The sequence below is a fragment of the Anabrus simplex genome, chromosome 1 (assembly GCF_040414725.1).
Source record: "Anabrus simplex isolate iqAnaSimp1 chromosome 1, ASM4041472v1, whole genome shotgun sequence".
Lineage (NCBI taxonomy): Eukaryota > Metazoa > Arthropoda > Insecta > Orthoptera > Tettigoniidae > Anabrus > Anabrus simplex.
In genome coordinates this window covers 536,294,692-536,319,068 of record NC_090265.1, presented here as the reverse complement: position 1 = coordinate 536,319,068, position 24,377 = coordinate 536,294,692, and the positions used below count along the sequence as shown (strand labels likewise).

General features: G+C 38.1%; 1 protein-coding gene across 1 annotated transcript in view; it reads right to left on the bottom strand.

The window, feature by feature from the left end:
- LOC136876423 (outer dense fiber protein 2) overlaps positions 1 to 24,377 on the bottom strand; it is a 456,680-nt gene that overhangs the window by 35,581 nt on the left and 396,722 nt on the right. The window contains exon 12 of the mRNA XM_068228338.1: positions 14,730 to 14,979. Within this exon, the coding sequence (XP_068084439.1) occupies positions 14,730 to 14,979 (250 nt within the window). The remainder of the gene's footprint in view (positions 1 to 14,729; positions 14,980 to 24,377) is intronic.

Here is a 24,377-nt window from a genome sequence, read left to right as displayed (position 1 = left end):
AGTATGTTGAAGTGGTAGAATGTGTGAGTGACAGAATAATGAAGATTAGACTAAAGATGAAGAATGAAGTGATGGACTTCATACAAGTGTATGCACTGCAAACGAGAAACAGGGAAGAAGATATTGAAGGATTCTTAGAGAAAGTAGAAAGAGAAATTTCAGGTGTGGAAGTGGTTATTATGGGAGATCTGATTGCACAGGTTGGAACCGAGAGACAAGGAAAGGAAGAAGTCATTGGATCATATGGATATGGGAGAAGGAATCACAAAGGAGAGGAACTAGTGGACTTATGTGAAAGGAATGGACTTATAGTGGGCAATACATGTTTTTGAAAGAAAAACAGCAGGAAAATTACAATATATGGGTGGGGTGATAGAAGAACAAAATCAGTAATTGACTATTTTTTGGTGGAAAGGACAAATCGCAGGAAGTTGATGGATGTGACAGCTTTCTCAGGAGAAGCATTTGATGGGGACCGTAGAGTTTTGGTGGCAAAATTACAGTTGGGAAAAATGGAAAAACTAAGAGAGATAAGAGGAAGCAAAATAAAAGTATGGAAATTGAAAGACAAAAATGTACAGGAAGATTTTCATGAGAGATTGAAGCTACAAATTCCAGTTACTGAAGTGGAAAATGTAGTAGAGGAGTAGGCCAATTTAAAAAAGACATTTGTTAGTGCAGCAGAGAGTGCGTGTGGTAGGACATCTACAAGAGTGAAAGAAAAGGAGACACCATTGTGGAATGAGGAAGTGAGGAAAGTGATGAAAGAAGAAAAGACAGACTGGCAACAATGGAACCAAGATCAAACAGAAGAAAGCAAAAGGAAGTATCTCGCCAGCAAACAGAGATGTAAGAAGGTGGTAGGAGAAGAAAAGAAGAAGAGTTGGGAAGAATTTACACAAAAAATGGAAGCGGATGTAAGTGGCAGTAAAAGAATGCTGTATGTACTTATAAGAAGTAGGAGGACAGAAAGAGTTACCACAAAGCTAGTGAAAAAGGAAGATGGGGAACTGTTAACACACCCAGAAGAGGTAAAGAGAAGATGGAAGTAGTTTCATAAGCTATTGAATGTGAATGACTGTACGGGGGAGATAGAAGAAATACAGTGTGAGGACTCAACAACAGAGGATGATATAACAAGTGCTGGAGGTGGAGTTAGCGGTAAAAATGATAAAGATGGGAAAAGCAACAGGGATGAATGAAATCAGTGTGGAAATGATAAAGGCTGCTGGACCTGTTGGTATGCAATGGTTGTACTGACTACTAAAGTGTATGTGGAAAGAAAAATATGTACCAGAAGCCTGGAAGAAAGGGATAATAATACCAGTGTTTAAGAAAGGGGACAAGAAAGCTTGAGGTACCGGTAACTATAAAGGAATCACACTTATATTACAGGTATTGAAAATACTGGAAAGGATATTACAAAGAAGAATGAGAAGAAAGATTGAAGGACAGTTACAAGAGGAAAAATATGGCTTCAGGAGTGGAAGATCTACAGTGGGCCCAATCTTCAGCATGAGACAGCTGATGGAAAATAACTAGAAATGTGGAAAGGATTTGGTCATGACTTTCATAGATATAGAAAAGGCATATATGTACAACAACTGTGTTAGCAGAGTACTGACCCCAGTTGGAAGCACAGAATGGTTTAGGAATAAGACTGGACTAAGACAAGGGAGTGTGCTGTCACCTCTTTTGATTATTATGGTCATGGACGAAATTGTAAAGGAAACAAAGGAAGCCTATGGAGATAAAGAGATGAAGACACTGCTATTTGCAGATGATGTTGTGATCTGGGGAAAGGACAGCAAAGAAGTGCAACAACAACTAGATGTACTAAACAAAAAGAATTGAGAAGTATGGCATGAAAATCAGTACAGAGAAAAGCAAGACTGTGCTGATGTCGAGAGGGGAAACGCTAGGAAAGGGCACTGTGAAAATTGGAAGTCAAAGTCTGGAAATTGTGAACATCTTTAAATACCTAGGAAATGAATTAATGCAAAATGCTAGGGTGGACATGGAGATTAGCAGGGGAGTACAGTAGAGTAATGCATTCTACCAAAGTGGAAGAAAACTTGTTTGGAGTAAAGAAGAACCAAGGAAAAGTAAAGAAATAATGTACAAAATGTACTATGTACCCATACTGACTTATGCAACTGAGATGTGGACTTTGACAAGCAAGCAAGAGAGTAGAATTCAAGCCAGTGAGATGAAATTCCTAAGAAGTATGATAGGAAAGACAGAGTAAGAAATGAAGATGTTAGGAAAGAAGTTGGGAGGGAAAAGCTGTGTGAGAGAGTTGAAAAGAATAAACTAAGGTGGTTTGGACATGTAAAGAGGATGGAGGAGACTAGAATTCTAAGACAGATGCTGGAGGTAAAGTGCGAGGACAAGAGAGCAAGAGGAAGACCTAGAACAAGGTGGACTGAATCAGTGAAGAACAGCATAAGAAGATGAAATTTAGACTGGGACAAGATTGTGGAAGACGAATGGTGGAAGGAGCGAGGAAGATAGAGAAGTGCCATAAATACCCCAACCCAGCAGGAGATGGATAAGGGAAAATGATGATGATGAGATTTCGTGAAGAACAATCATCTGAAGCAGTGGGTATCATGCTCTCTAATATAAGATTGATAATTATTTCTTTGTATCATATTCCTACAGAAATTTTTTAACACAAGGGTTAATATTTAACAAAACATTTACAAAAATACAAGAATTTCAGTATTATCCTTATGGGGAACATTCTAGAGAAATCAAGAGATTAGAACCTTTTCTGTGACTCTTTAAGGTCACATAACTTTTACCCCTAAGTGATCAGCCTGCTAGGAATAATGCCTATCCAGACAACATAATCACAAATGTACTTTAAAATATATAATCTAACATACACAGTCATAGATCCTTTATTCACTGTCCATTAAGGTTTCTGGCTTAATTTCCATTTGCAAGTCAAGGAGAATATACCCTAAAACCAAACAGATTGTTTTAGGTTGTTAAAGGAGAGCTGAGGTACATATTAATAGAAACAGCCTGTCAGAATTAAATTTTAAATTGCAGCCAAGTTCCAGAAGTATTTCAAAGGTTTATAAATAAAATAACTCTTACCTGAATATAAGCTGTCCCAAAAGAGGCTAGATACAAAGTAAGACAAACAATAAACATGTAAAAGGGGGTTTAAGAGGTATACTCCTTATCTTGCAAATAATAGGAAACTAATGGTACCCCATTATAAGAAATATAAGAACAGAATTTCTGAAGATAAAATAGGTACAACAATGGAAAGCAAATATAAAAGGAGGAAAATTTAATTAGCAAAAGTTGGGGCACTGAAAAATGTATCAGAAACTCTTAACTGTAAAGCTGCACTGGCAGTTAAAATAAGGAAATAGGAAGATAAGAAAGTAACCTGTACCCATTGAACCAGACATCTTGAATCATTTTTTGTGTACTCAGTAGCAAGCATTGCCAATTCTGGTATCAATTTATAGACAGGGACGAGACTCAACCTACAACTATGCCTACAGTCATGGATACGTTAGGTAACCATTAACACCAAGGAGGTACCGGTAATTTAACAGGCAGATCAAAGTTCACATAGGAAGAATTTAAGTTATACCAGTTGATAATAAAATAATAGTTACAGAACTGAGTAAATCTAAAACAGAAGACTTTTATGGTTTCTCCAAGCCCCTTTTAAAAGAAATTTTTGATTTAATAGTGTTTCCTCTAACTACACTCATGAACTGGGTATTCAAGGATGGGGATTTTTCAGACTCCCTGAAGATTACAATCATAGTTCCAGTGTAAGGTATAGAAATAGTCCAGATAGCTACAGACTGGTAGCAATCTTGTTCCAATCTTATCAAGAAAACTAGAATACTGTACTGTATGAAAATACAACTTTCAAAATATTTTGAGAATAACAAGTTAATGAATGTTTCTCAATTTGGTTTCAGGGCAGGAAAATCAACCACTAAAGCTGTAGAATGTGTTATCTCTGAAATAATAAACTAGTTTTGAGTCCCATACAATTACTTATGCCACACTTATTGATCTTAATAAAACTTTTTATTCAGTATTACAATTCACAATTATTTACAATAAGCACTATGAAGTTAAGGGACTTAAATTATCATTAATTCTTTCCTAACAAAAAGTAATTGTTGACAATCAACACTCAGGCTTACTCCAAGAAACAACAGGAGTAGTCCAAGGTTCAGCAGTAGGGCCATTCCTTTTTCTTGCATACTGGGTGGTCTACCAATATAGTTTTATGTATCCCACTGCTTTTACTACAATTCTGTAATATGTTGGTCCCTCTCCCTAAACCGGACGAATAAAACAAGATGTGCGATTACAGGCTAGAAGACGGCAGGAATTGTGAGCACCGCTATTAATTCATTATGGGTACCTCAAATGAATATGAAAAACAAACATAGATATGAAGAACACTTACCCTACAACAGGAGGTGCACACACAGACCATAAGCAGGTATTGTATAGGCTGGGAACTGCAAGCTGCATGTCAAGCCTCACTGTAGCTCACATGGCAAAGGTGCAGTAGGAGATGTGATAGTAGACAGAGCTTGAAGGTTCCAAATCCCAGGCAAGTAATTTTATACCGCAAATTGGCCTGGGTATGGTAAGGTTGCATACTTGATAACTTCCACAGACTGATTTGTTTATTTAGCCCTGAAAAGGGCCAAATGTATCGTGGCATAGGGTATGGAGCTGGGTTGGACAATGATGGTCTGTTGCTAGGATACAGGCTGTAAGATGTTCCTTAGCTGTCTGACTAACTTTACAAACATATAAAACTGCATTTAACTTGGAAATCTGAATATCTGCATTTAAAATTGAAAATCTGAAAATTAACATTCATTAAATAAAATACACACTTGTTGAACCTTGTACTCACACTTACTTGTTACCTGCTTACTTACACATACGTTATTTGAAGGGCGCCAGCTGTCACTCAGTACAGCAATAATAGAATGAGACTCTTGACCATCTCTAGGGTGTGGGGTAATAAGCTTACTTTTGACAACATACCATATAAGTTCTGGGAAAAGGAGATTGGCGTTCGGTTTCCCCATTAATTTTGAGGTTAAGATATTTTACTGTCAATGAAATGAAACTATGAATTCGTTTGATAGAACAATATATATTCTTTAAATAATATATCAAAAAATAGTGAGTCTTGTTGCGATAAAACAGATGAGAATATGAAATTATGACATTGCAACAGAAAGAAACTAGGCATGAATTTGAATTCTTCTTGACCGGACATTTAACAATTTATACGAAATATTTCCCTCACTGATTCACTTGACTGTACCTTCAACACTTTTAGTGTAATTACGACGTAATCCATTGCTCTGGTGTTTACTGTAGATGTGTCACGCCTAACGTGGTGATACATCCTTGCGACTGCTTCTTCTCCATATCATCTGACTTCTTTGTAAGTCAATATGGTATGACCTCTTGGCAGGTCCAGGGTTGCCCTCTCTGACTTCTTGGTAAGCCTTGCGTCCGCGTCTTCCACTAAGTGACGGACCAACCATTTGGTCTCACTCTCTCAATGACCAATAATGGCTCACTGAGTCTTCACCATCTCTCGTTTACTGGCCAACTAAGGCCTCTTGATCTAGTAGACTTGTTCACTGTACTGCATCCGTATAACTAATGACTGACGCTACGATATGCTCCCACCTTATATAAACGTTGGTTGACACAACTACGTAATCTCCAGAAATAACAATGACATACTCCCACCTACGCGACAGATATTACACACAGTGGTGAAATAGCCCCGCGGCGACGAGTCCGTGCGCGCATATTCTAAATAAATACAATGACGTAGCCATGGAGTGGCGATGACTTGGCAGAATCTCCACTAATATTGCACAATGCACCAACGTCACATCCGATCTCTGATATATACAACAATTCTCACTGTACAGGTATTGAGTGTTATACTACACATACGTATATATGTATACATCTAAGTGCAATCTTGCAAGCAACAGGCAATTGCAAAATTGAATAAAACGGATAATTACAATAATAGTACAATATCACAGATAACATAATAATAATACTGACATAATAATAATAATAATAATAATAATAATAATAATAATAATAATAATAATAAAATACAGATAAAATCATACAATAATAAAAATACAGATATCATCTTGTAACGGGATTTGAACCGTTACAATTCGCCTCCCTCATAAATAAATCGAAGAACAAAGAATCGATTGATTTATGAACAAAATTATATATATAACACTGACACAGATAAACACTTTAAATGAGTATACAACAATAATTTTCTTTTTCAACATCCATACATTTTATAAAATATCACAAATATGAGAATTCTTCTCGCACATTGCCATCGTAGATAACTGTCCAGTGTCCCATTCTCTCTCTTTCTCTCATACAAATCACAAGAGTATAGCACTTGATTTAACACACACAAATAATTTTCAATCAATATACAACATTCTTCTCCTTTTTTTTAACATATCAAAATATTTTGTGAAATATCACTTATATGAGAACTTTTCTCGCATATTGTTATCGTAGATAACTGTCCAATGTCCTGTTCTCAGTTTTGTCACACAGAACATGACAATGTAGCACTTATTCTTCCAATGCACCAATACGACACTTGGTTCACACGCTAATTCATGTATGTTAATTTTATTTTGCCAGTTTCTCACAAAATTTAATCATCTTAATCTTATCTCAACAAATCTCACGTGAAGTACTTCTTTACATTCATTATACTATAAATACCGACAATATCCCCTTCCTGATCTTTTAAGGAATATGCACACTTCCCGATACGGTTCACAATAGTGAAATACCCCTGATAAAATAACTTCAATATATTTCCCGCCTCTGCAGATGATGAAATGGAACTCTGAGTAGCACTCTGTCACTCAAACGAATCAATTTTGCCCTTGTAAACTTACATATCTCAATAAATCACATCCTCCTTGGCAACAATAATTAAAGAATCAATACTATGGCTACAAGATGGTTCAATTATTCCGTAATCCAGCATAATGTTTATTTGTTCTTAGACGTCACTAGCATTTTTAAGTTGAATGGGGTACTTACCTCCCACAAACGATCTATGGTCATGTACTACAAATTTATGTTCATATACGTGTTCTTCCTCACTTACCACTAAATACATCTCGATGCTTACCTAACATCGACCACAATTACTCCTCCTGTAATTCACTCAAATTACCTCACGTCACTGCCTCATACCGACGATCCCTCAGATCCTGGTCGTATAGACACGTAACACACCCAAAAACATTTCCTCTCACTAGGAACAACTTCACTTACCTCCCATATATTTCAAAGAACACACGTCACCAACACACTTACCTCAGACCATCATAATTAACACGTACTTCTTTGCTAGTTTCCTCCCAGAACAAACACACACTACCTAAATTAAAGTCTATTCTACTTCCATGATTTGCAACCAAGTCAGCCCCTAAAATCACTGGATACACAAGATCTGGTACAACAAGGCGTGGCTGAAACTTACAATTATCTTCAATTATGATTGGTAACGCTATCATTTTATTTACTCACTTTGACTCACCCAACGGCTGTTATAAGATCTGATAGTACCTTCACTTACCTTCTTCATATCACAATTTCCATCATTGGAGTTACTACCTCACTACTTACATCACATTCTCGGCATTACAAGTACTTACATCACTTAACCGAACACTTCTTACTTCTACCTTACTACTACTATTAATTACTTCATTATCTACGACTACGTCCCTACTTAAATATCTCACTTAACATTACTTAGGTCACAATCACACTGTACTCTTAAATCTATTTTTACTACATAACTACTTATACTAAATACCTGTTCATTTTCTACCTTCGGACTGTTCACTTAATTTACCCGATTCCCTGTGAATCTGAAATACTCTGGCTCAATAACGACACCTGGATAACATTCATATTAAGACTATCATAGTCTCTCTGATAACTCAAACCCGTACGCCTCCCATCTTCCGATTCTCTCTGATTACTCTTCTGACCCTCTCTTTCACAACTCAAATACATACGCCTCCCATCTTTCGATTCTCTCTGATTACTCTTCTGACCACTATCACCATCGACATAACTAATAATCCTCTGCGGATCATGATCACCCCCTCTCCTCTGATACACGGCTAACATTTTACCCCTTCTCTCTACAATATTACTTTCCCTAGACATCATGCGCTTTCTCTCCCTCGCGCGCCCTTGCACACATTCTTTCCAAAGCCTATCAATGAACACTTTAAATTCTCCTAAATCAGACATATTATTCCAGTATACTCGAAACCATATTCTACTTTCACCGACAAACACATTAGACAAAATCTCCAACACGTATTCCCATTCAATAACATTATTCCTCAACTTACTTGCAAATCTTTTCTCAACTACTTTTACAAATTCTGTAGTACTGAACTGTTTTCCAGAAAACTTGGTTAAATCACGATCCCTACTGAACAAACCACTCGCTACTATCACGTCTAAATCTGTCTTACCTCTACCTTTCTGCCGTATCCTTCCCTGGCAATTCACAACTTCTTCTTCTTCTTCTTCCGCTGCTCTCTCAGCATTCTCTTCCACGATTCTCATTTCTTCCTTCAATTCTTCCTCTCTTTCTCTTACCTGCTGTGATAACTTTTCCTGTTCGTTCCGTAGTTCAGTGACCTCCACAAGTTTGCTTTCAATTTGTTCGATTCTACTAGTCTGTTCCCTCGTATCTTCCCTAACTGCATTGTAAATTTTGTCCAATCTTTTCTCGACTACTTCATGAATTTCTTCCCGATTACTCGAAATTTTATTTCTTAATTCTTTGATATTCTCTGTACAAGTTCCTTTGACATGCTCAATTTGAGTATGAAGCTCGCTCCGACTCGACTCCATTTCTTCTCTAAGGTTAACACACTCTTTGTTTAACTTATTTTCTAACTTGCATATTTGACCAGTTACCTCTACTATCTTAGTATCTATTTTAGCATTAAGTGATTCACTTAACCCATCTATTTTATCATTGATCACATTAAGATTTTCGTTACAACTACCAATCATTTCTTCCATTTTACTACTTAGAGAGTTAATCTGTTTATTACAATTTTCATTATTAGTACAAATTAATTCTTTCATCTCTTCCTTACTATTTTCGTTACTACTAATTACTTGTTCCATTTTATTACTTAGAGAGTTAATCTGTTTATTACAATTTTCATTACTACTATCAATTAATTCTTTCATCTCTTTCTTATTATTTTCACTCATCTTTTCCATTCGTTTATTACTATTTTCGTTACTATTACTAATTAATTCTTTCATCTCTTTCATCTCTTTCTTACTATTTTCGTTACTACTAATTACTTGTTCCTTGAGCCCGGTCATTTGGGCCAACAGCAAATTTAGAATATCTTGGTTCATCCCCCCCACGATTTCCTTTTGAGTTTCAGTGTGCTTCTCAATTTCTGCACTTTCCTGAATTTCCTCAGAATTTTCCATCGTATTCACCTGCTGCCTACTCTGAATTTCACTTTGGATGTCCGCAGAAGCAATGACCTCGTCGTCACATGACTTGTTATTGTCTTCCTTGTCCATCTTTGGTTCACTAGTGATAGTACGCGATCTCAAATTAATTTCCCTCTTCAAATCCCTTGACATATCCCCAAAATACAAATATATATCACAAAATTACAGTCCTGAAATTTACCGGTAATAATTTCTGTTGGCTTAAATTGTGCATACTCCTCTCAAATGAACCTATGATATGCTGTCATTCAGACCAAATTCTGAATTTCTTCGTGCCCCACGTTGGGCGCCACATTGTAAGATGTTCCTTAGCTGTCTGACTAACTTTACAAACATATAAAACTGCATTTAACTTGGAAATCTGAATATCTGCATTTAAAATTGAAAATCTGAAAATTAACATTCATTAAATAAAATACACACTTGTTGAACCTTGTACTCACACTTACTTGTTACCTGCTTACTTACACATACGTTATTTGAAGGGCGCCAGCTGTCACTCAGTACAGCAATAATAGAATGAGACTCTTGACCATCTCTAGGGTGTGGGGTAATAAGCTTACTTTTGACAACATACCATATAAGTTCTGGGAAAAGGAGATTGGCGTTCGGTTTCCCCATTAATTTTGAGGTTAAGATATTTTACTGTCAATGAAATGAAACTATGAATTCGTTTGATAGAACAATATATATTCTTTAAATAATATATCAAAAAATAGTGAGTCTTGTTGCGATAAAACAGATGAGAATATGAAATTATGACATTGCAACAGAAAGAAACTAGGCATGAATTTGAATTCTTCTTGACCGGACATTTAACAATTTATACGAAATATTTCCCTCACTGATTCACTTGACTGTACCTTCAACACTTTTAGTGTAATTACGACGTAATCCATTGCTCTGGTGTTTACTGTAGATGTGTCACGCCTAACGTGGTGATACATCCTTGCGACTGCTTCTTCTCCATATCATCTGACTTCTTTGTAAGTCAATATGGTATGACCTCTTGGCAGGTCCAGGGTTGCCCTCTCTGACTTCTTGGTAAGCCTTGCGTCCGCGTCTTCCACTAAGTGACGGACCAACCATTTGGTCTCACTCTCTCAATGACCAATAATGGCTCACTGAGTCTTCACCATCTCTCGTTCACTGGCCAACTAAGGCCTCTTGATCTAGTAGACTTGTTCACTGTACTGCATCCGTATAACTAATGACTGACGCTACGATATGCTCCCACCTTATATAAACGTTGGTTGACACAACTACGTAATCTCCAGAAATAACAATGACATACTCCCACCTACGCGACAGATATTACACACAGTGGTGAAATAGCCCCGCGGCGACGAGTCCGTGCGCGCATATTCTAAATAAATACAATGACGTAGCCATGGAGTGGCGATGACTTGGCAGAATCTCCACTAATATTGCACAATGCACCAACGTCACATCCGATCTCTGATATATACAACAATTCTCACTGTACAGGTATTGAGTGTTATACTACACATACGTATATATGTATACATCTAAGTGCAATCTTGCAAGCAACAGGCAATTGCAAAATTGAATAAAACGGATAATTACAATAATAGTACAATATCACAGATAACATAATAATAATACTGACATAATAATAATAATAATAATAATAATAATAATAATAATAATAATAATAATAATAATAAAATACAGATAAAATCATACAATAATAAAAATACAGATATCATCTTGTAACGGGATTTGAACCGTTACAAGGCAATGAATTTGCTATGCTCTACATGTTCCAAGATTCACAGACCACAGGCAGGGCAAAGTGTGCCCCCATTGGAACAATAACAACATCCGACGGCAGGTAGGTATGTAGCTGGATGAACTCCTCTTCGTTGAGGTAAGTTATAACACAACACAAAGTTTATTCACTGCCTCATGATGTATTCCAGCGATGAGTATGTGGACATATTACTCATCTATGGAGAAGCTACACAGAATGCATACAAGGCACAACACCTGTATCAGGAACAATATCTGGATAGATGGCAACTGTGTCTCCGGGAAGGACATGGCCTGTTCGAGGTCATCCCATGACATCTACTCACAATGAAGAGGTTGTGTTGAACACTATCTGGCATAACCCTCAGACTAGTACACATGTCATGTCACAGGAGACGAAGATCAGCTGGGCGTCTGTTATGCAGATATTGCATACCCAGCATTTTTACTTGTACCATATACATTTACACAAGGAGCTCCATGGTCATGATTTCAAAGCCCGCGTGGCATTCTAGCAATGGACCCTATAGCATGTGGACACTGATCCTGCCTTTTTTTATCAGCCATCTTATTTATGGACAGAGCATGCTTCCATAACAATGGAGCTGTTAATCACAATAATATGCATTAATGGAGTGTGGATAATCCCCATTGGATACGATAGGCAGCTTTTCAGGTACAGTGGTGCCCATTAAGAAAGGAGGTACATCAGCTTAACACAAGAAGAAATAATCACCTCATTGATCTCCATTTCTTTGAGAGACCTCTGATTGGAGAACACTATTTGTGGTTTCTCCAAGATGAACTACCACTGTTTTTGGATCATGTGCTACTCTTTGACTACTGCAGGATGTGGTTTCAACATGACAGAGCTCCACCCCTTGCAGCGGAGGTCATCCAGAATAATCTCCATGCAACATATCCCAATAAATGGATAGGAAGGAGAGGACCTGTCCCCTGGACTGCCAGATTGCTTGATCTTACCGCCCCTGGATATTTTTCTGTGGGGCCAAGTAAAACAACTGGTATGTGCACAGGATCCGGGCAATCCTGGTCACCTTACACAGCTCATCATCGAGGCATGCCGATCTGTTACGCTGGAGATGTTGCAATGTGCCAGACAGTCCTTACAGCATTGTGCACAGCTCTGTATCAACCACGCAGGTTGTCATTCTGAGCATGTGCTACGTTAAATGACATAGGTAACTGAAATACCCTGTCACGTGTTTCCTAGCCTCTTCCAACCCAGCTCCATACCATATGTCACCATACCAATAGCCCTTTTCAAGGCCAAGTAAACAAATCAGTCTGTAAAAACTATTAAGTATGCAGCCTTGCCACATCCCAGGCAACTGGCTATAAAAATTGTTTTAAAAACTTGCTTGGGATTCAAACCTCGTAATCCTCGAGCACTGCTTACTTTCAGATCTCCGACCGTGCTGCTGCGAAATGAACTATTGTGAGGCTTGACACGCAGTGGGCAGTTCCCAGCCTAAACACTACCCGTTCCTGGTCTGTGTGTGCATCTCCTGTTGTATGGTGTATGTTCTTCATATCTGCATTAGTTTTATGGGTTCATTTGGGGTACTTACGATTCCTGCTGTTTTCTAGCACATAACCACACATCTCGCTATATTACCCTGATTTAGGGAGAGGGACCAATGTATTTCAGAACTGTAGTAAATGCAACAGGTTGCATAAAACTAGATTGCAAGGGGCGGATGAACCACCTGGTATATTAATGCCTTTCCTGGGAACTTATCAGCCAAGTCTGTACTCTATGCAGATGATTTTACTCTCATAACAACAGATAAAGAATTAGAAAATGTAGTTAATCCAAACAGGGAGAGGTTTCAGGAGTCATTGGCATGTTTAAAGGGAAATAAATTGGTCTTAAATAGCAACAAAACTAAAGACATCTTCTTTCGTTTAAGTAACACAACTAGGGAGGAGAGCAACAAGTCAGTGAAAATGTTAGGATTCCATTTAGACTCAAAATTGAGCTGGAATGACCATACACACAACTATGTAAGAAACTGTCCCGAGTGTTATTTTTATTGCGGAAACTGAAGAAATGTGTTAGCAAACCTCAAGTAATATCTGCCTACTATGCTTTCTTTCATTCACGTCTACAGTACTGTATGTCCAACACTTTTCCATTTCTCTATGAAGTGAGACATCTACAGTATCGAACAATATTGTGGGAGAATTCCAAGGGGGCTCAGGATGTTTTTATTTGACAAACGAAAGAAATCAAGTGCAAACATGGAATTTCAGACAGGGAATCATGTAGGGTCATTTTCCAGGAACTGGGAATAATGATTCTTTCCTCAATATACACTTACCAAAGCATAGTTGACATCAGAGAAAAACTACTTAATTACCCATTAAGGAAGGAGGTACATCAGCATAGCACAAGAAGAAATGATATAGTAGACACTCCTCACATTAATGAAAATGAAAAAAATATCACAATTACACAGGAATGATATTTAACAAGTTCATATTGGAATTAAGAGAAATGTCAGTGAAATTCTTTCAAAAGATTCTAAAAAGCTGGCTGATGGTAAACAGCATTTACAGCATACAGGAATTTGAAGAAAAATTGGTACACCTCCATATAAATGAGGGAAGGTGTGTAATTATGTAGATATATCACTTGTAGGTATAGCATAAAATATTTAGTACAGGACATATTCCAAGGGAGATGAAGTGTAAGAGGTTATTCTGTTATCACTAATTGAGAGGGAAATCAACATGGGTAACTTAGTTACATTGTGAAATCCTGTATATTTATGATTTTTAAAAAGTCATGGATTGTTTGACTTTGTCTATTAAAATGTACATTGTTTAATGACAATAAATTCTATTTTATTTAATTTATATAATATACACCCCTATTGACATATGCAGCAGAGACTTGGGCAGTGACAAGAGGAGAGGAGAGTAAGAGTCAAGCCAATGAAGTGAAATTCCTAAGAAATGTGATAGGAAAGACAAAGAAAGACAGAATAAGAAATTAATATGCGAGGAAGGGAATACAAGTAGAAAAGTTGAATGGCAGAATTGATTAGACCGAAACAGTCTAAACACATAAAGAGAAGGATTCCAAAAAAGCTGATGGAGGTTAAGTTAGAGGGAAAGAAAGCCAGAGTGAGAGCCATGGCAAGATGGACTGACTTGGTCAAAATCAGTATAAGAAGAAGGAACCTGGAATGAAACAGAATTACAGAAGAAGAATGATGGAAGTAGGGAGGAAGGTAGAGAAGTACCACATATGCCCCAAACTGGCTGGAATTGGATCAGGGGAAGTGATAATGATGACCGTATGAGATACGTACCTCATCCCTGTCTTTCTGAGCTGATTTAGCAGCAGCCCGACTTTGGGCTAGCTGTCTCTCCAACTCAGAGATCTGGCATTGCAAGGAGCGGCGTACAGTTTCCATGCGGTCCTTAATTCGGGCAACCTGGCGAGCTGATTCTTCTCTGACTGTTTCTAGTTGAGTACTCAATTGGGCTACCTCATGAATCTTCTCATCAAGGCGTCTCTGGGCCTGACACGCCATCTCTTCCACGCGAGCCAGTTCTGCTCTGTAAGTATGAAGAGGAAAATGAGAGAGGGACAGAAGAACTGTTCGTAAATACTTAAATCACAGAGCCATTGTCAGTAGACAAGAGAACTTCACTACCTTGTATTTACACAGAACTAAAGAAGCAACTTATGAGAGTAAAAAATATATAATAAATACAATTACAAAACTTGTCTTTGTTGGCTGTTTCTCAGACTTATCTTTACAACCAAATACTTAAATGTAACCTAAAAGATTTTCAGTCTGTCGAACACACAATTTCATTATAACATAGCTGTAAAAAAATGCTACTGAGCAAGGAATAAAAATACACACTATTAAACAAAGAATGACATGTTTCATTCTTAAAAGAACATCACCAGATTCTATTAAGTCACACTCAATATTTGGAAATATTTATATTTATTTCTAGCCAAACATGGTATAAATTTGAAATCTGAAAGGAAAAAAGAAAGAAAAACCCACATTGCTCTTTCATCGACTTGAATCCAAACCAGCTGCCAGTCCGCTGATCCTCATTATGTCCACCCTGGTCAGGTCAGTGACACAACTCCTTGTACCCTTCGGGTGCTTTATCCCTAGTGCTCCATTAGTATTATTATTGTTGTTACTATCTGAATTATTATTTCTCATATTACAATTCTTTTAAAATTTCACAAGGATTCTCAATGAGCATGTATTGGTCTGCCTATGATATCAGTAATTTCTTCTTCTTCTTCTTCTTCTTCTTCTTCTTCTTCTTCTTCTTCTTCTTCTTCTTTGTTTAGGCCTACAATGGACCTTATGGTTCTTAACTCTGGTGAGTTTTTTCTTCTTCTTAGCCCAGTATTCCTTCATTCTAGCGCTATGGATGTCTTTTCTTTCTTGAGTCAATTTTGTTCCTGCTCCTAGACGCAGTAATTTAGTTGTTAGTGACTGGAGAGAATCAGATGTCTTGATTAACTCTCTGAACTTATCTCAGTTGTAAATGTCAGTGCAATCAATGCTTATGTATTGTAGGTCTTTCCAAACTAAATTCGTCCATTTGGCATTTGTTGCTTTACCACTAGATACAGTATTGAAGATCCTTGAAGTTTGTCTCTGACTGTCCATTCTGATTATGTGACTATAGAACATTAGCCTTCTCATCCTCATAGCTGTTGTAATGATCTCTATTTTACTGTACAGTTCCTTCTTGTGTCTGATTCTGTACCCATCTCCTTCTATAATGGGACCCACAATTCTTCTGAGGATCTTTCGCTCTTTCCGTTCCAGTTTTCTGAGTTGTCCTTTCCGGGTCATGTTTAGTCATTCTGAAGCATACAGTACAGAAGGTTGTACTATGGTACTGGACTGTCTAAAATTCAAGGAGAAGGATTTAAACTAGTATATGTTCTTATAAAGATGATAAGCTCTTTCTAATTTGGTTCATCTGCTCTTCATTGTAAGGTCCTCATTGATATTTGGGGTTACCCATTCTCCAAGATATTTGAATGAGTTGGCCTTTTGTATTATTTTGTCCCCCTAAGAAATGAAGTTGGGTGCTTCTCTGATGTTAGTCAGAAACTCAGTTTTGTTGACAGCGATCTTCAGCCCTACTTTAGCTGCTATGTGTTCGAGGGAGGATAGCTGGTTTTCACGTAGCTTCTTCAATACTTAAGGTAAGAGTGTGAGGTTATCTGTGAAGGCTAAGCAAGTAACTGTTAAGTTGTCTTTTTTTGTAGCCGATTTTTAATACAGAGTTTTCAGCTAGTGTATTCATCCATTCCCGAATGACCTTCTCCAGCAGTCAGTTAAACAGGATGGGTGACAAACCATCTCCTTGTCTAACACCTGTTTTGATCTCAAAGCTTTTTGATAGTACCCCTCTAAATTTGACTTTGGACATGGTTAGAGTAGCCTTCACAAGATTCAAAGTCTTCTTATCTAGTCCCAGTTTAGTTAACATCTCAAAGAGTCGTAGGCCATCTGGAAGTCAATGAAAATTCCTATATAGTGTGAGGCGCAGAGGTTTTTGTAGGTAAAGATACTTTTGAAATTCAGAATATGCTCTGTGCATGACCTTAACTTCCTAAATCCAGCTTGGTACTCTCCTATGCAGGAGTCTAATTGTGCCTCCACTTTTTTAAGCAATGCTTTGGAGAAGATTTTGTGAGTCACTGATAGGAGAGGGATCCCTCTAGAGTTGTTAGGGTCTAACTTGTCTCCTTTCTTGTGCAATGGGTGGATGATAGCTGAATTCCAATGCCTTGGCAGTGTTTCCATCATCCAGATGTCAGTTATGATCCTGTGGATACTGTCAATTGACTCTTCATCTGCATGTTTCCATAATTCTGCAATGATGCCATCTTCGCGTACTGCTCTCTTGGATTTCAGTTCAGAGATGACCTGTTTGATTTCTTCTTTGGTAGGAGGAAGGGAGTCCTGGTTAATAACATTCTTGGATTGAAATTGTAGTTTTTCCTGAGGATCTTCTGCATTGAGGAGGTCATCAAAATATTCTGCAAGGGCTATAGTACAATCTTTAATGTTCATTTTCAGTTCTCTGTCTGGTCCTCAAAGGTGCAGTGTTGGGGCTGAGTAAGCGTTTGTCTGAGATTTTAGAGTTTTGTATAGGTTACTGGTGTTGTTCCTTTGAAAGTCTTTTTCTTCCTGATCTATGATGTTATATTGCCTCTTAGCATTTTTGATGGTTTTGGCCATGTTCCTTCTGATTGTTAGGAAGGTTGTATGTTTTTCCATGCGTTTGTTGCAGTTCCATTTCACCCATTTCTCTCCTCTATTGACTTATCACATGCTGGTGTCCACCATAGGTGTTTACTCCTTCCTGTTGCTGCATCTATCAGTGCCTTCTGTAGGTTAGGCCAATCCTTTTTATTCTGATTATTACTTAGGACCTTAGTAAAGTTGTTATTGTCTTTCAGCTGGGCTGATTAAATTTTGGGACTCTGGACCTGGTGTAGTTATTACCTCTGTGCTTTGTGAGTGGAAAGAAATTTGCTTTGACCAAAGATAGGTAGTGATCTGAATTGATATTGGCACCTGTCAATACCTTGATGTTTATTATTTCCTTACTATTCGTTCTACTGATGGCAACATGGTCTAGCTGGTACTCTCTTAGAAAGGGATTGGGACATCTCCAGGTCTTGGCTTTTTTATTTAAAAACATATTATTATTATTATTATTATTATTATTATTATTATTATTATTATTATTATTATTATTATTATTATTATTATTATTATTACTATTATTACTATTATTATTATTATTATTATTATTATTATTATTATTATTATTATTATTATTATTACATTTTAAAGTTTTATAAAGACATTTTTAATTTAATTAAATTTTTTTATGAGCCCGCCTGGTGTCCATGATCGTTCAGGCATTGAAGTCTAAATGGTCTGACATTGTGGTTAGTCAGTTCGAGTTCGTTGGTCGAAAAAATTTCACCATCAGAATGTTGGCCGGTAGGGTAAAAGAGGTGGTGGTATAAAATTTCTAATCACTAGATTGCGTGCCAAAAGCCTGGATTAAATTCCAAACCTCTCTGCAATGCTCATATAGAGTGACGCTGTTGATGGTGATTTGTCTGTCGGATGGGGGCGTTAAGCCTTGAGCAGACCCTTTGGTGCTATTCGACAGGAGTAGGCTATGTGCTGGCATCAGGTTTCACCCTCTCCCTTCCTACTATCATATATCATGTCATTCATTTCAATTCATTAACTCCTCTGATGAGGTTGATGTCAGGAAGGGCATACAGTCATAAAAACATGCCACGACAGATTCATTTCACCTCATACGTGACCCCATAGAGAAATGGGACAAGGGTTGGACAAACAAACAACAACAATTTTTTTTAATTAAGAGTTCTTTTAAAATGTTATTTTCAGAGAACTGACTACAGATAAGAATATCCTAACCCACATTCCACACCTTTAAGTCAGAGATGAACTCCTGTGGGATTCATTAAGCACTAATACAAAAACTGTAAATGTTGTGCATATGTTAATTGAGCAGGGTGAATATGGAGAATTATTTAAAAATATATTATTATTATTATTATTATTATTATTATTATTATTATTATTATTATTATTATTATTATTATTATTCGGTATGGGAGAGCTGACGGAAGAAGCAACCCATCTTCTGGGGTAGTACAGATGGAACCCACTGCCTTGTGGGATGAGGAGGGATCCTCAAAGGCTAAGGGAGTAAACCCCAAAAGAAAATCCTTTTTTATGTTAGGCCCAGCGAGCCCGTAGAGAAGTAATTGTTGATTGCTTTCAATGTACGGACAACCTTCGCATCGAACATACCAGAAAAAGACTCCACTTCTGGCACTTCAGGAACTAATGATGACCCTAAGAAGGCTGATGCTTATCCTGAAAATGCAAGATGATATACCGATCAAAGACATAACAAACGGAATAGACCTTACCAAGAAACCAAAGTGAGTGTAGGAACCCTGAATATAATTACACTGACCAACAAGTGTGAAGCGATAGTCGACTTGATGGAAAGGAGGAAGATTCATATATTAGGAATGAGTAAGACAAAATGGAAGGGGATGAAATTAAGAAACTGAGGGGAGATTACTAGCTATACTGGCATGGTAACAAGAAGGAAACAAAGAATGGAGTTGGATTTGTGCTACATAAAGATAGTGAAGCCATACCAGATATCACATATATATATGTAAATGAAAGAATGATCAAAGCCAGAGTAAAACTTGGCAGTAACAGTCTCACAAGTCTGGCTCCGCAGTGTACGGGGCAACCTGTCCGCCTGTCACCCGGCAGCTCTGAGTTCAATTCCCGGCCGGGTCAGGGGTTTTTAATTGTAAATGATTAATATTCCTGGCCTGGGGACTGTGTGTTTGTCTCGTCCTTAATGTTCCTTTCCTCACATTCAACACTTTACACTTCCGCAATTTCCATATACACGCAGACTCATAACATATGGTGCAAAGTAGGGGCACAAGATCTTTCTAAGTCGATGCCCTGAATAAATAGCATTTAAAAAAAACCAGTCTCACAATAATCCAATTATATGCTTCGCAGACAGGATAATGATGATGAAAAGCAAGAGTTCCTTAAGAATTTGGAGGACCCTGTACAAGAGGATAATATTATGATAATAGGGAGATCTAAATGCCCAAGTTGGAGTAGATAGAATAGGCTATGAAGAGGTAATGGGGCCTTTTGGATATGGGGGAAGGAATGCTGAAGGCGAGAATGTCCTAGATTTCTGTGCCAGAAATAACATGATAATAAAAAAACACCTTCTTTAAGAAACAAGACAGCCATCAAATAACCAGATACAGCTGGGATGGAAGACCTAAAACAGTCATTAATTATGTAAAAACAGATAGAAAAAGTGGAGAAGGCATGAGAGCTGTCAAACTTATTCCCAGTGAATGTTTAGACAGCGATCACAGGCTACTAATAGCTGACTTGAACTATAAGGTTGTGTGAACACCAAGTACACCGAAAATATCAAGAAATACCAAGATTAGAAATTGAAAGATGAGGCAAATAAAAAAGCTTTTCAAGAGTTAGTAATGGAAAAGGTGCTGAAGAATGAAACACAAAGTGCACAGGAGGAATGGAACCTGTTTAAAATAACATTAGTGAGTTGTGCAGTAGAAGTATGTGGCAAAACAAGAGGAGGATGAAAGACAAAAAGAGACCAGTTAGCAGAGTGAAAAAGTAAAAGAAGCTATTAAAGACTGAATTATGGCAAAGAAACATAAAGATTTTATAATCACAGCAATAGAACCAGCTTTTGGGTGGTTAGGCCGTGTGCATAATGCAGAGTTTCGTCCAGACGTGCCATTTGGACTCATCAGCTGGAATGGCACGCCCCTCCAGGACTCTGCATAGCAGAGGCAGACCAAACTGTGTGGCCCCGCCGAGTTAGCAAATCAAGTTTGCTAACCTGCTAAAGGAGAAAAGATTTCTCCGTTCAAAAAAATGCTCCCCCATTGGAGATACAACATCAAAAAAGGCTTTCACGGCCGCAGATCTTATAATCACAGCAATAGAACCAGCTTTTGGGTGGTTAGGCCGTGTGCATAATGCAGAGTTTCGTCCAGACGTGCCATTTGGACTCATCAGCTGGAATGGCACGCCCCTCCAGGACTCTGCATAGCATAGTTTGGTCTGCCTCTGCTATGCAGAGTCCTGGAGGGGCGTGCCATTCCAGCTGATGAGTCCAAATGGCACGTCTGGACGAAACTCTGCATTATGCACACGGCCTAACCACTCAAAAGCTGGTTCTATTGCTGTGATTATAAGATCTGCGGCCGTGAAAGCCTTTTTTGAAACATAAAGATGTTGAGAAGCAAAAACAAATGTAAGGTGTCTTACCACAAGATAACCAAACAATAGCCGACCTCGAACAAATGTATAGAGATAAGAAATTATTAGTGAAGAGATTGTGAAGGAAGAGAAGGATAAGAGTTGGGAGACGTTCACACAAAAACTAGAGGAGGACTCAAAAGGGAATCAAAAGATGTTGTATGGAATATTGAAGAGTGGGAGATCAGACAAAGAGGATATTAAAGCAACTGAAACAGAGGATGGAATTCTGATCCAAAATATAGAAAACATCAGAGAAGAAATGGGAAACTATTTCAACAAGTTTTTAAATGGCAATAAAGAAGAGAAGCACAAAAACAATGAATCTATCAAACATGGAGAAGAAGAAAGACCAATTACGTGGTCAGAAACAGAAAATGCCCTGAAACTTATGAAAGGAGGAAAATCACCAGGAGTAGATGGATTATCTGCCGATATAATAAAAGTGGCAGGCATACAAGGTCTTCAGTGGTTACATCAAACACTATGAGTAATCTGGAGAGAAAATAAGTTACCCGATGAATGGAAAAAGGGATTGATCATATCAGTATTCAAGAAAGGAAGCAGAAGAAAGTGTACAAACTACAGAGGAATTACCCTGCTACCACACTCTCTCAAGATATTGGAAAAGATCATAGCGAAGAGATTAAGAACAAGGATAGAACATCTGTTTGAAGAACAACAACATGGCTTCAGAGGCAACAGAGGAACAATAGACCTAATTTTTGCCGTTAGACAACTAATAGAAAAGTACTGGGAAAAAGGGAAAGATCTGATAGTAGTGTTCCTAGATTTAGGAAAAGACTATGACAGTGTTCCAAAGAGCAAAATATGGAAATGTCTGCATAAACTAGGGGCTCCTAGTTCTCTAATTCATAAGATCCAATTGCTATAGGAGAACTTTGAAAGTAGTGTACAAACAGGGAATGGTGGATCTGAATGGTTCTGAACAAAGAGAGGTGTACAACAAGGCACTGCACTATCTCCAATACTTTTCTTTGCACTCATAGGTATAATCATGAAAGAAATTAGAGCTGCAGAACCTGGAGATTTGAATGTTGTTCATTAAAAGTGCCAACTTTTGACATGGGATGATTTCAATAAATTTGGACATCAAGCCCTCCCAGCATTGGATTGTTTGCAGATGATGTTGCTATTTGGGGAGAAACAGATCAAGAAGTCCAAAGGAAATTAGATTGCTTGGTCAAAAAATTTAAGGAATTAAGTTAACTGTAAGAAGAAAACAGTAGCAATGAAATTGAGTAGAACACCCAGCGAATGTGACCTCAAACTTTATGGAGACAGAATTGAATGTGTAGAAAGGTTCAGCTATCTTGGAAGTATTGTATCAAACCAGAGGAGTGCTAAATTGGAAATCCAGAACAGAGTGACAAAAAGTTCCACATTCTTCTATCAGGTATGAAATCTAGTGTGGGACAAAGCAATATCCATAAAAGGCAAACAAACAATGTTAAAATCTTACCTCATGCCAATCATGACATATGGATTGGAGACCTGTGTGTTATTGAAAAGAGACATCAGCAAACTGCAAGCATGTGATATGAAATTTTTACAATCTGCTATGCAAAAAACAAGAAGAAACAGAATTAGAAATGAATGCATTAGAAATGACATGCAAGTGACATGTATGATGGAAGAAAGACTACGCATTGCACGGTTGAAATGGTATGGGCATGTGCAAAAAACGGAAGAGACTAGAACCCCCAGACATTACTTGGAAATGGCAGTACCTGGAAGGAGAGCTGTTGGACATCCCAGAAAAAGGTGGCTGGACCAAATAAATGCAGACTTTATTGAGAAAGGAACAGCACTGCAGGATGTGAAAGGAGAGGAACTCTATAATATATATATATATCGTATGGTTGTACAAGTACACAAAAGTTTACAAAGGGAATTATCCAAATTTGACAACCATTCCAGAGCACATGGTGTCACTTGGTGTAAAGTCTTCAGACCACCATCAAATGCATGAAGTGGGCACTCTTGAACAATGTGTTGTACGGTTTGGTCCTCCACTCTACAGTCACAGGCAGCAGATGTACGGAAACCCCATTTCTTTAAGGTGTGACCACACCTCCCTTAACGTGTTCTAATGCGGTTCAGCTTCGAGCAGGTTTGGTGTGGTAGTTGGAATTCCTCTACCTTCTTTGTCAAAGTCAAAGTCATCTCCATACAGATCATGAAGGCCCTTGGAGGGGTGGAAGGTAAAGGCTTCCACTATCCGTAACTCCGGCACTTGATGGGGTAGGTGGTTAGCTCTACACCCGGCCGCCTTTGCCCCCCAGGAATGAACCTGGTACTCATTTTTGGTGTAGGCTGAGTGAACCTCAGGGCCATGTGCACCTCCAGAAGTGGAAATCTCGTTTCTTAAATGTTACGACTTCCTGACGGGGATTCGAACCCACGTCCTTCCAGGCGAACCAAGCACGCCTTTACCGCCTCGGCCAGCCAGCCCCTTCTACCTTCTTTGTAGGATCTTCAACCAGGTGAGCATTGTTGGGTGGATGTTCGTTCCAATGTTGTTGCCACTTGTAGGCCATGTTGAAAGAATTGATACCTTCTAAATCAACCCAGGGTGGCTTGCGTGATTTCAAACATATTGTTGGTGGATCTCACAGGGCATCATACAATGGAGAGTTCTTATGAGAGGTGATCTTCTTGAGCAAGCTTACCTTAGCTGCTTTCCTCCTTAGATCTTGCGGAGCGATATTAGCTAGGACTGGTAGCCACTGTGTGGGAGTAGATCAAACAGTGCCAGTGATAACCCTCATGGTCTCACTGAGTTGCACATCAATCTTAGTGGTATGAGCGCTGTTTTCCCATACAGGGGTACAATATTCACCAGCAGAATACACAAGAGCAAGTGCAGCAGAACGTAGAGTATTAGGGTCTGCACCCCAGCTGCTTCCGGCAATCTTGCGGAGCTGATTCACTCTTGAGCCAAGTTTCCTCGATAACTTGATGCACTGTTGTTTGAATGCCAACGACCGATCCAGAGTGATTCCAAGATATATTGGATTGTAGTTA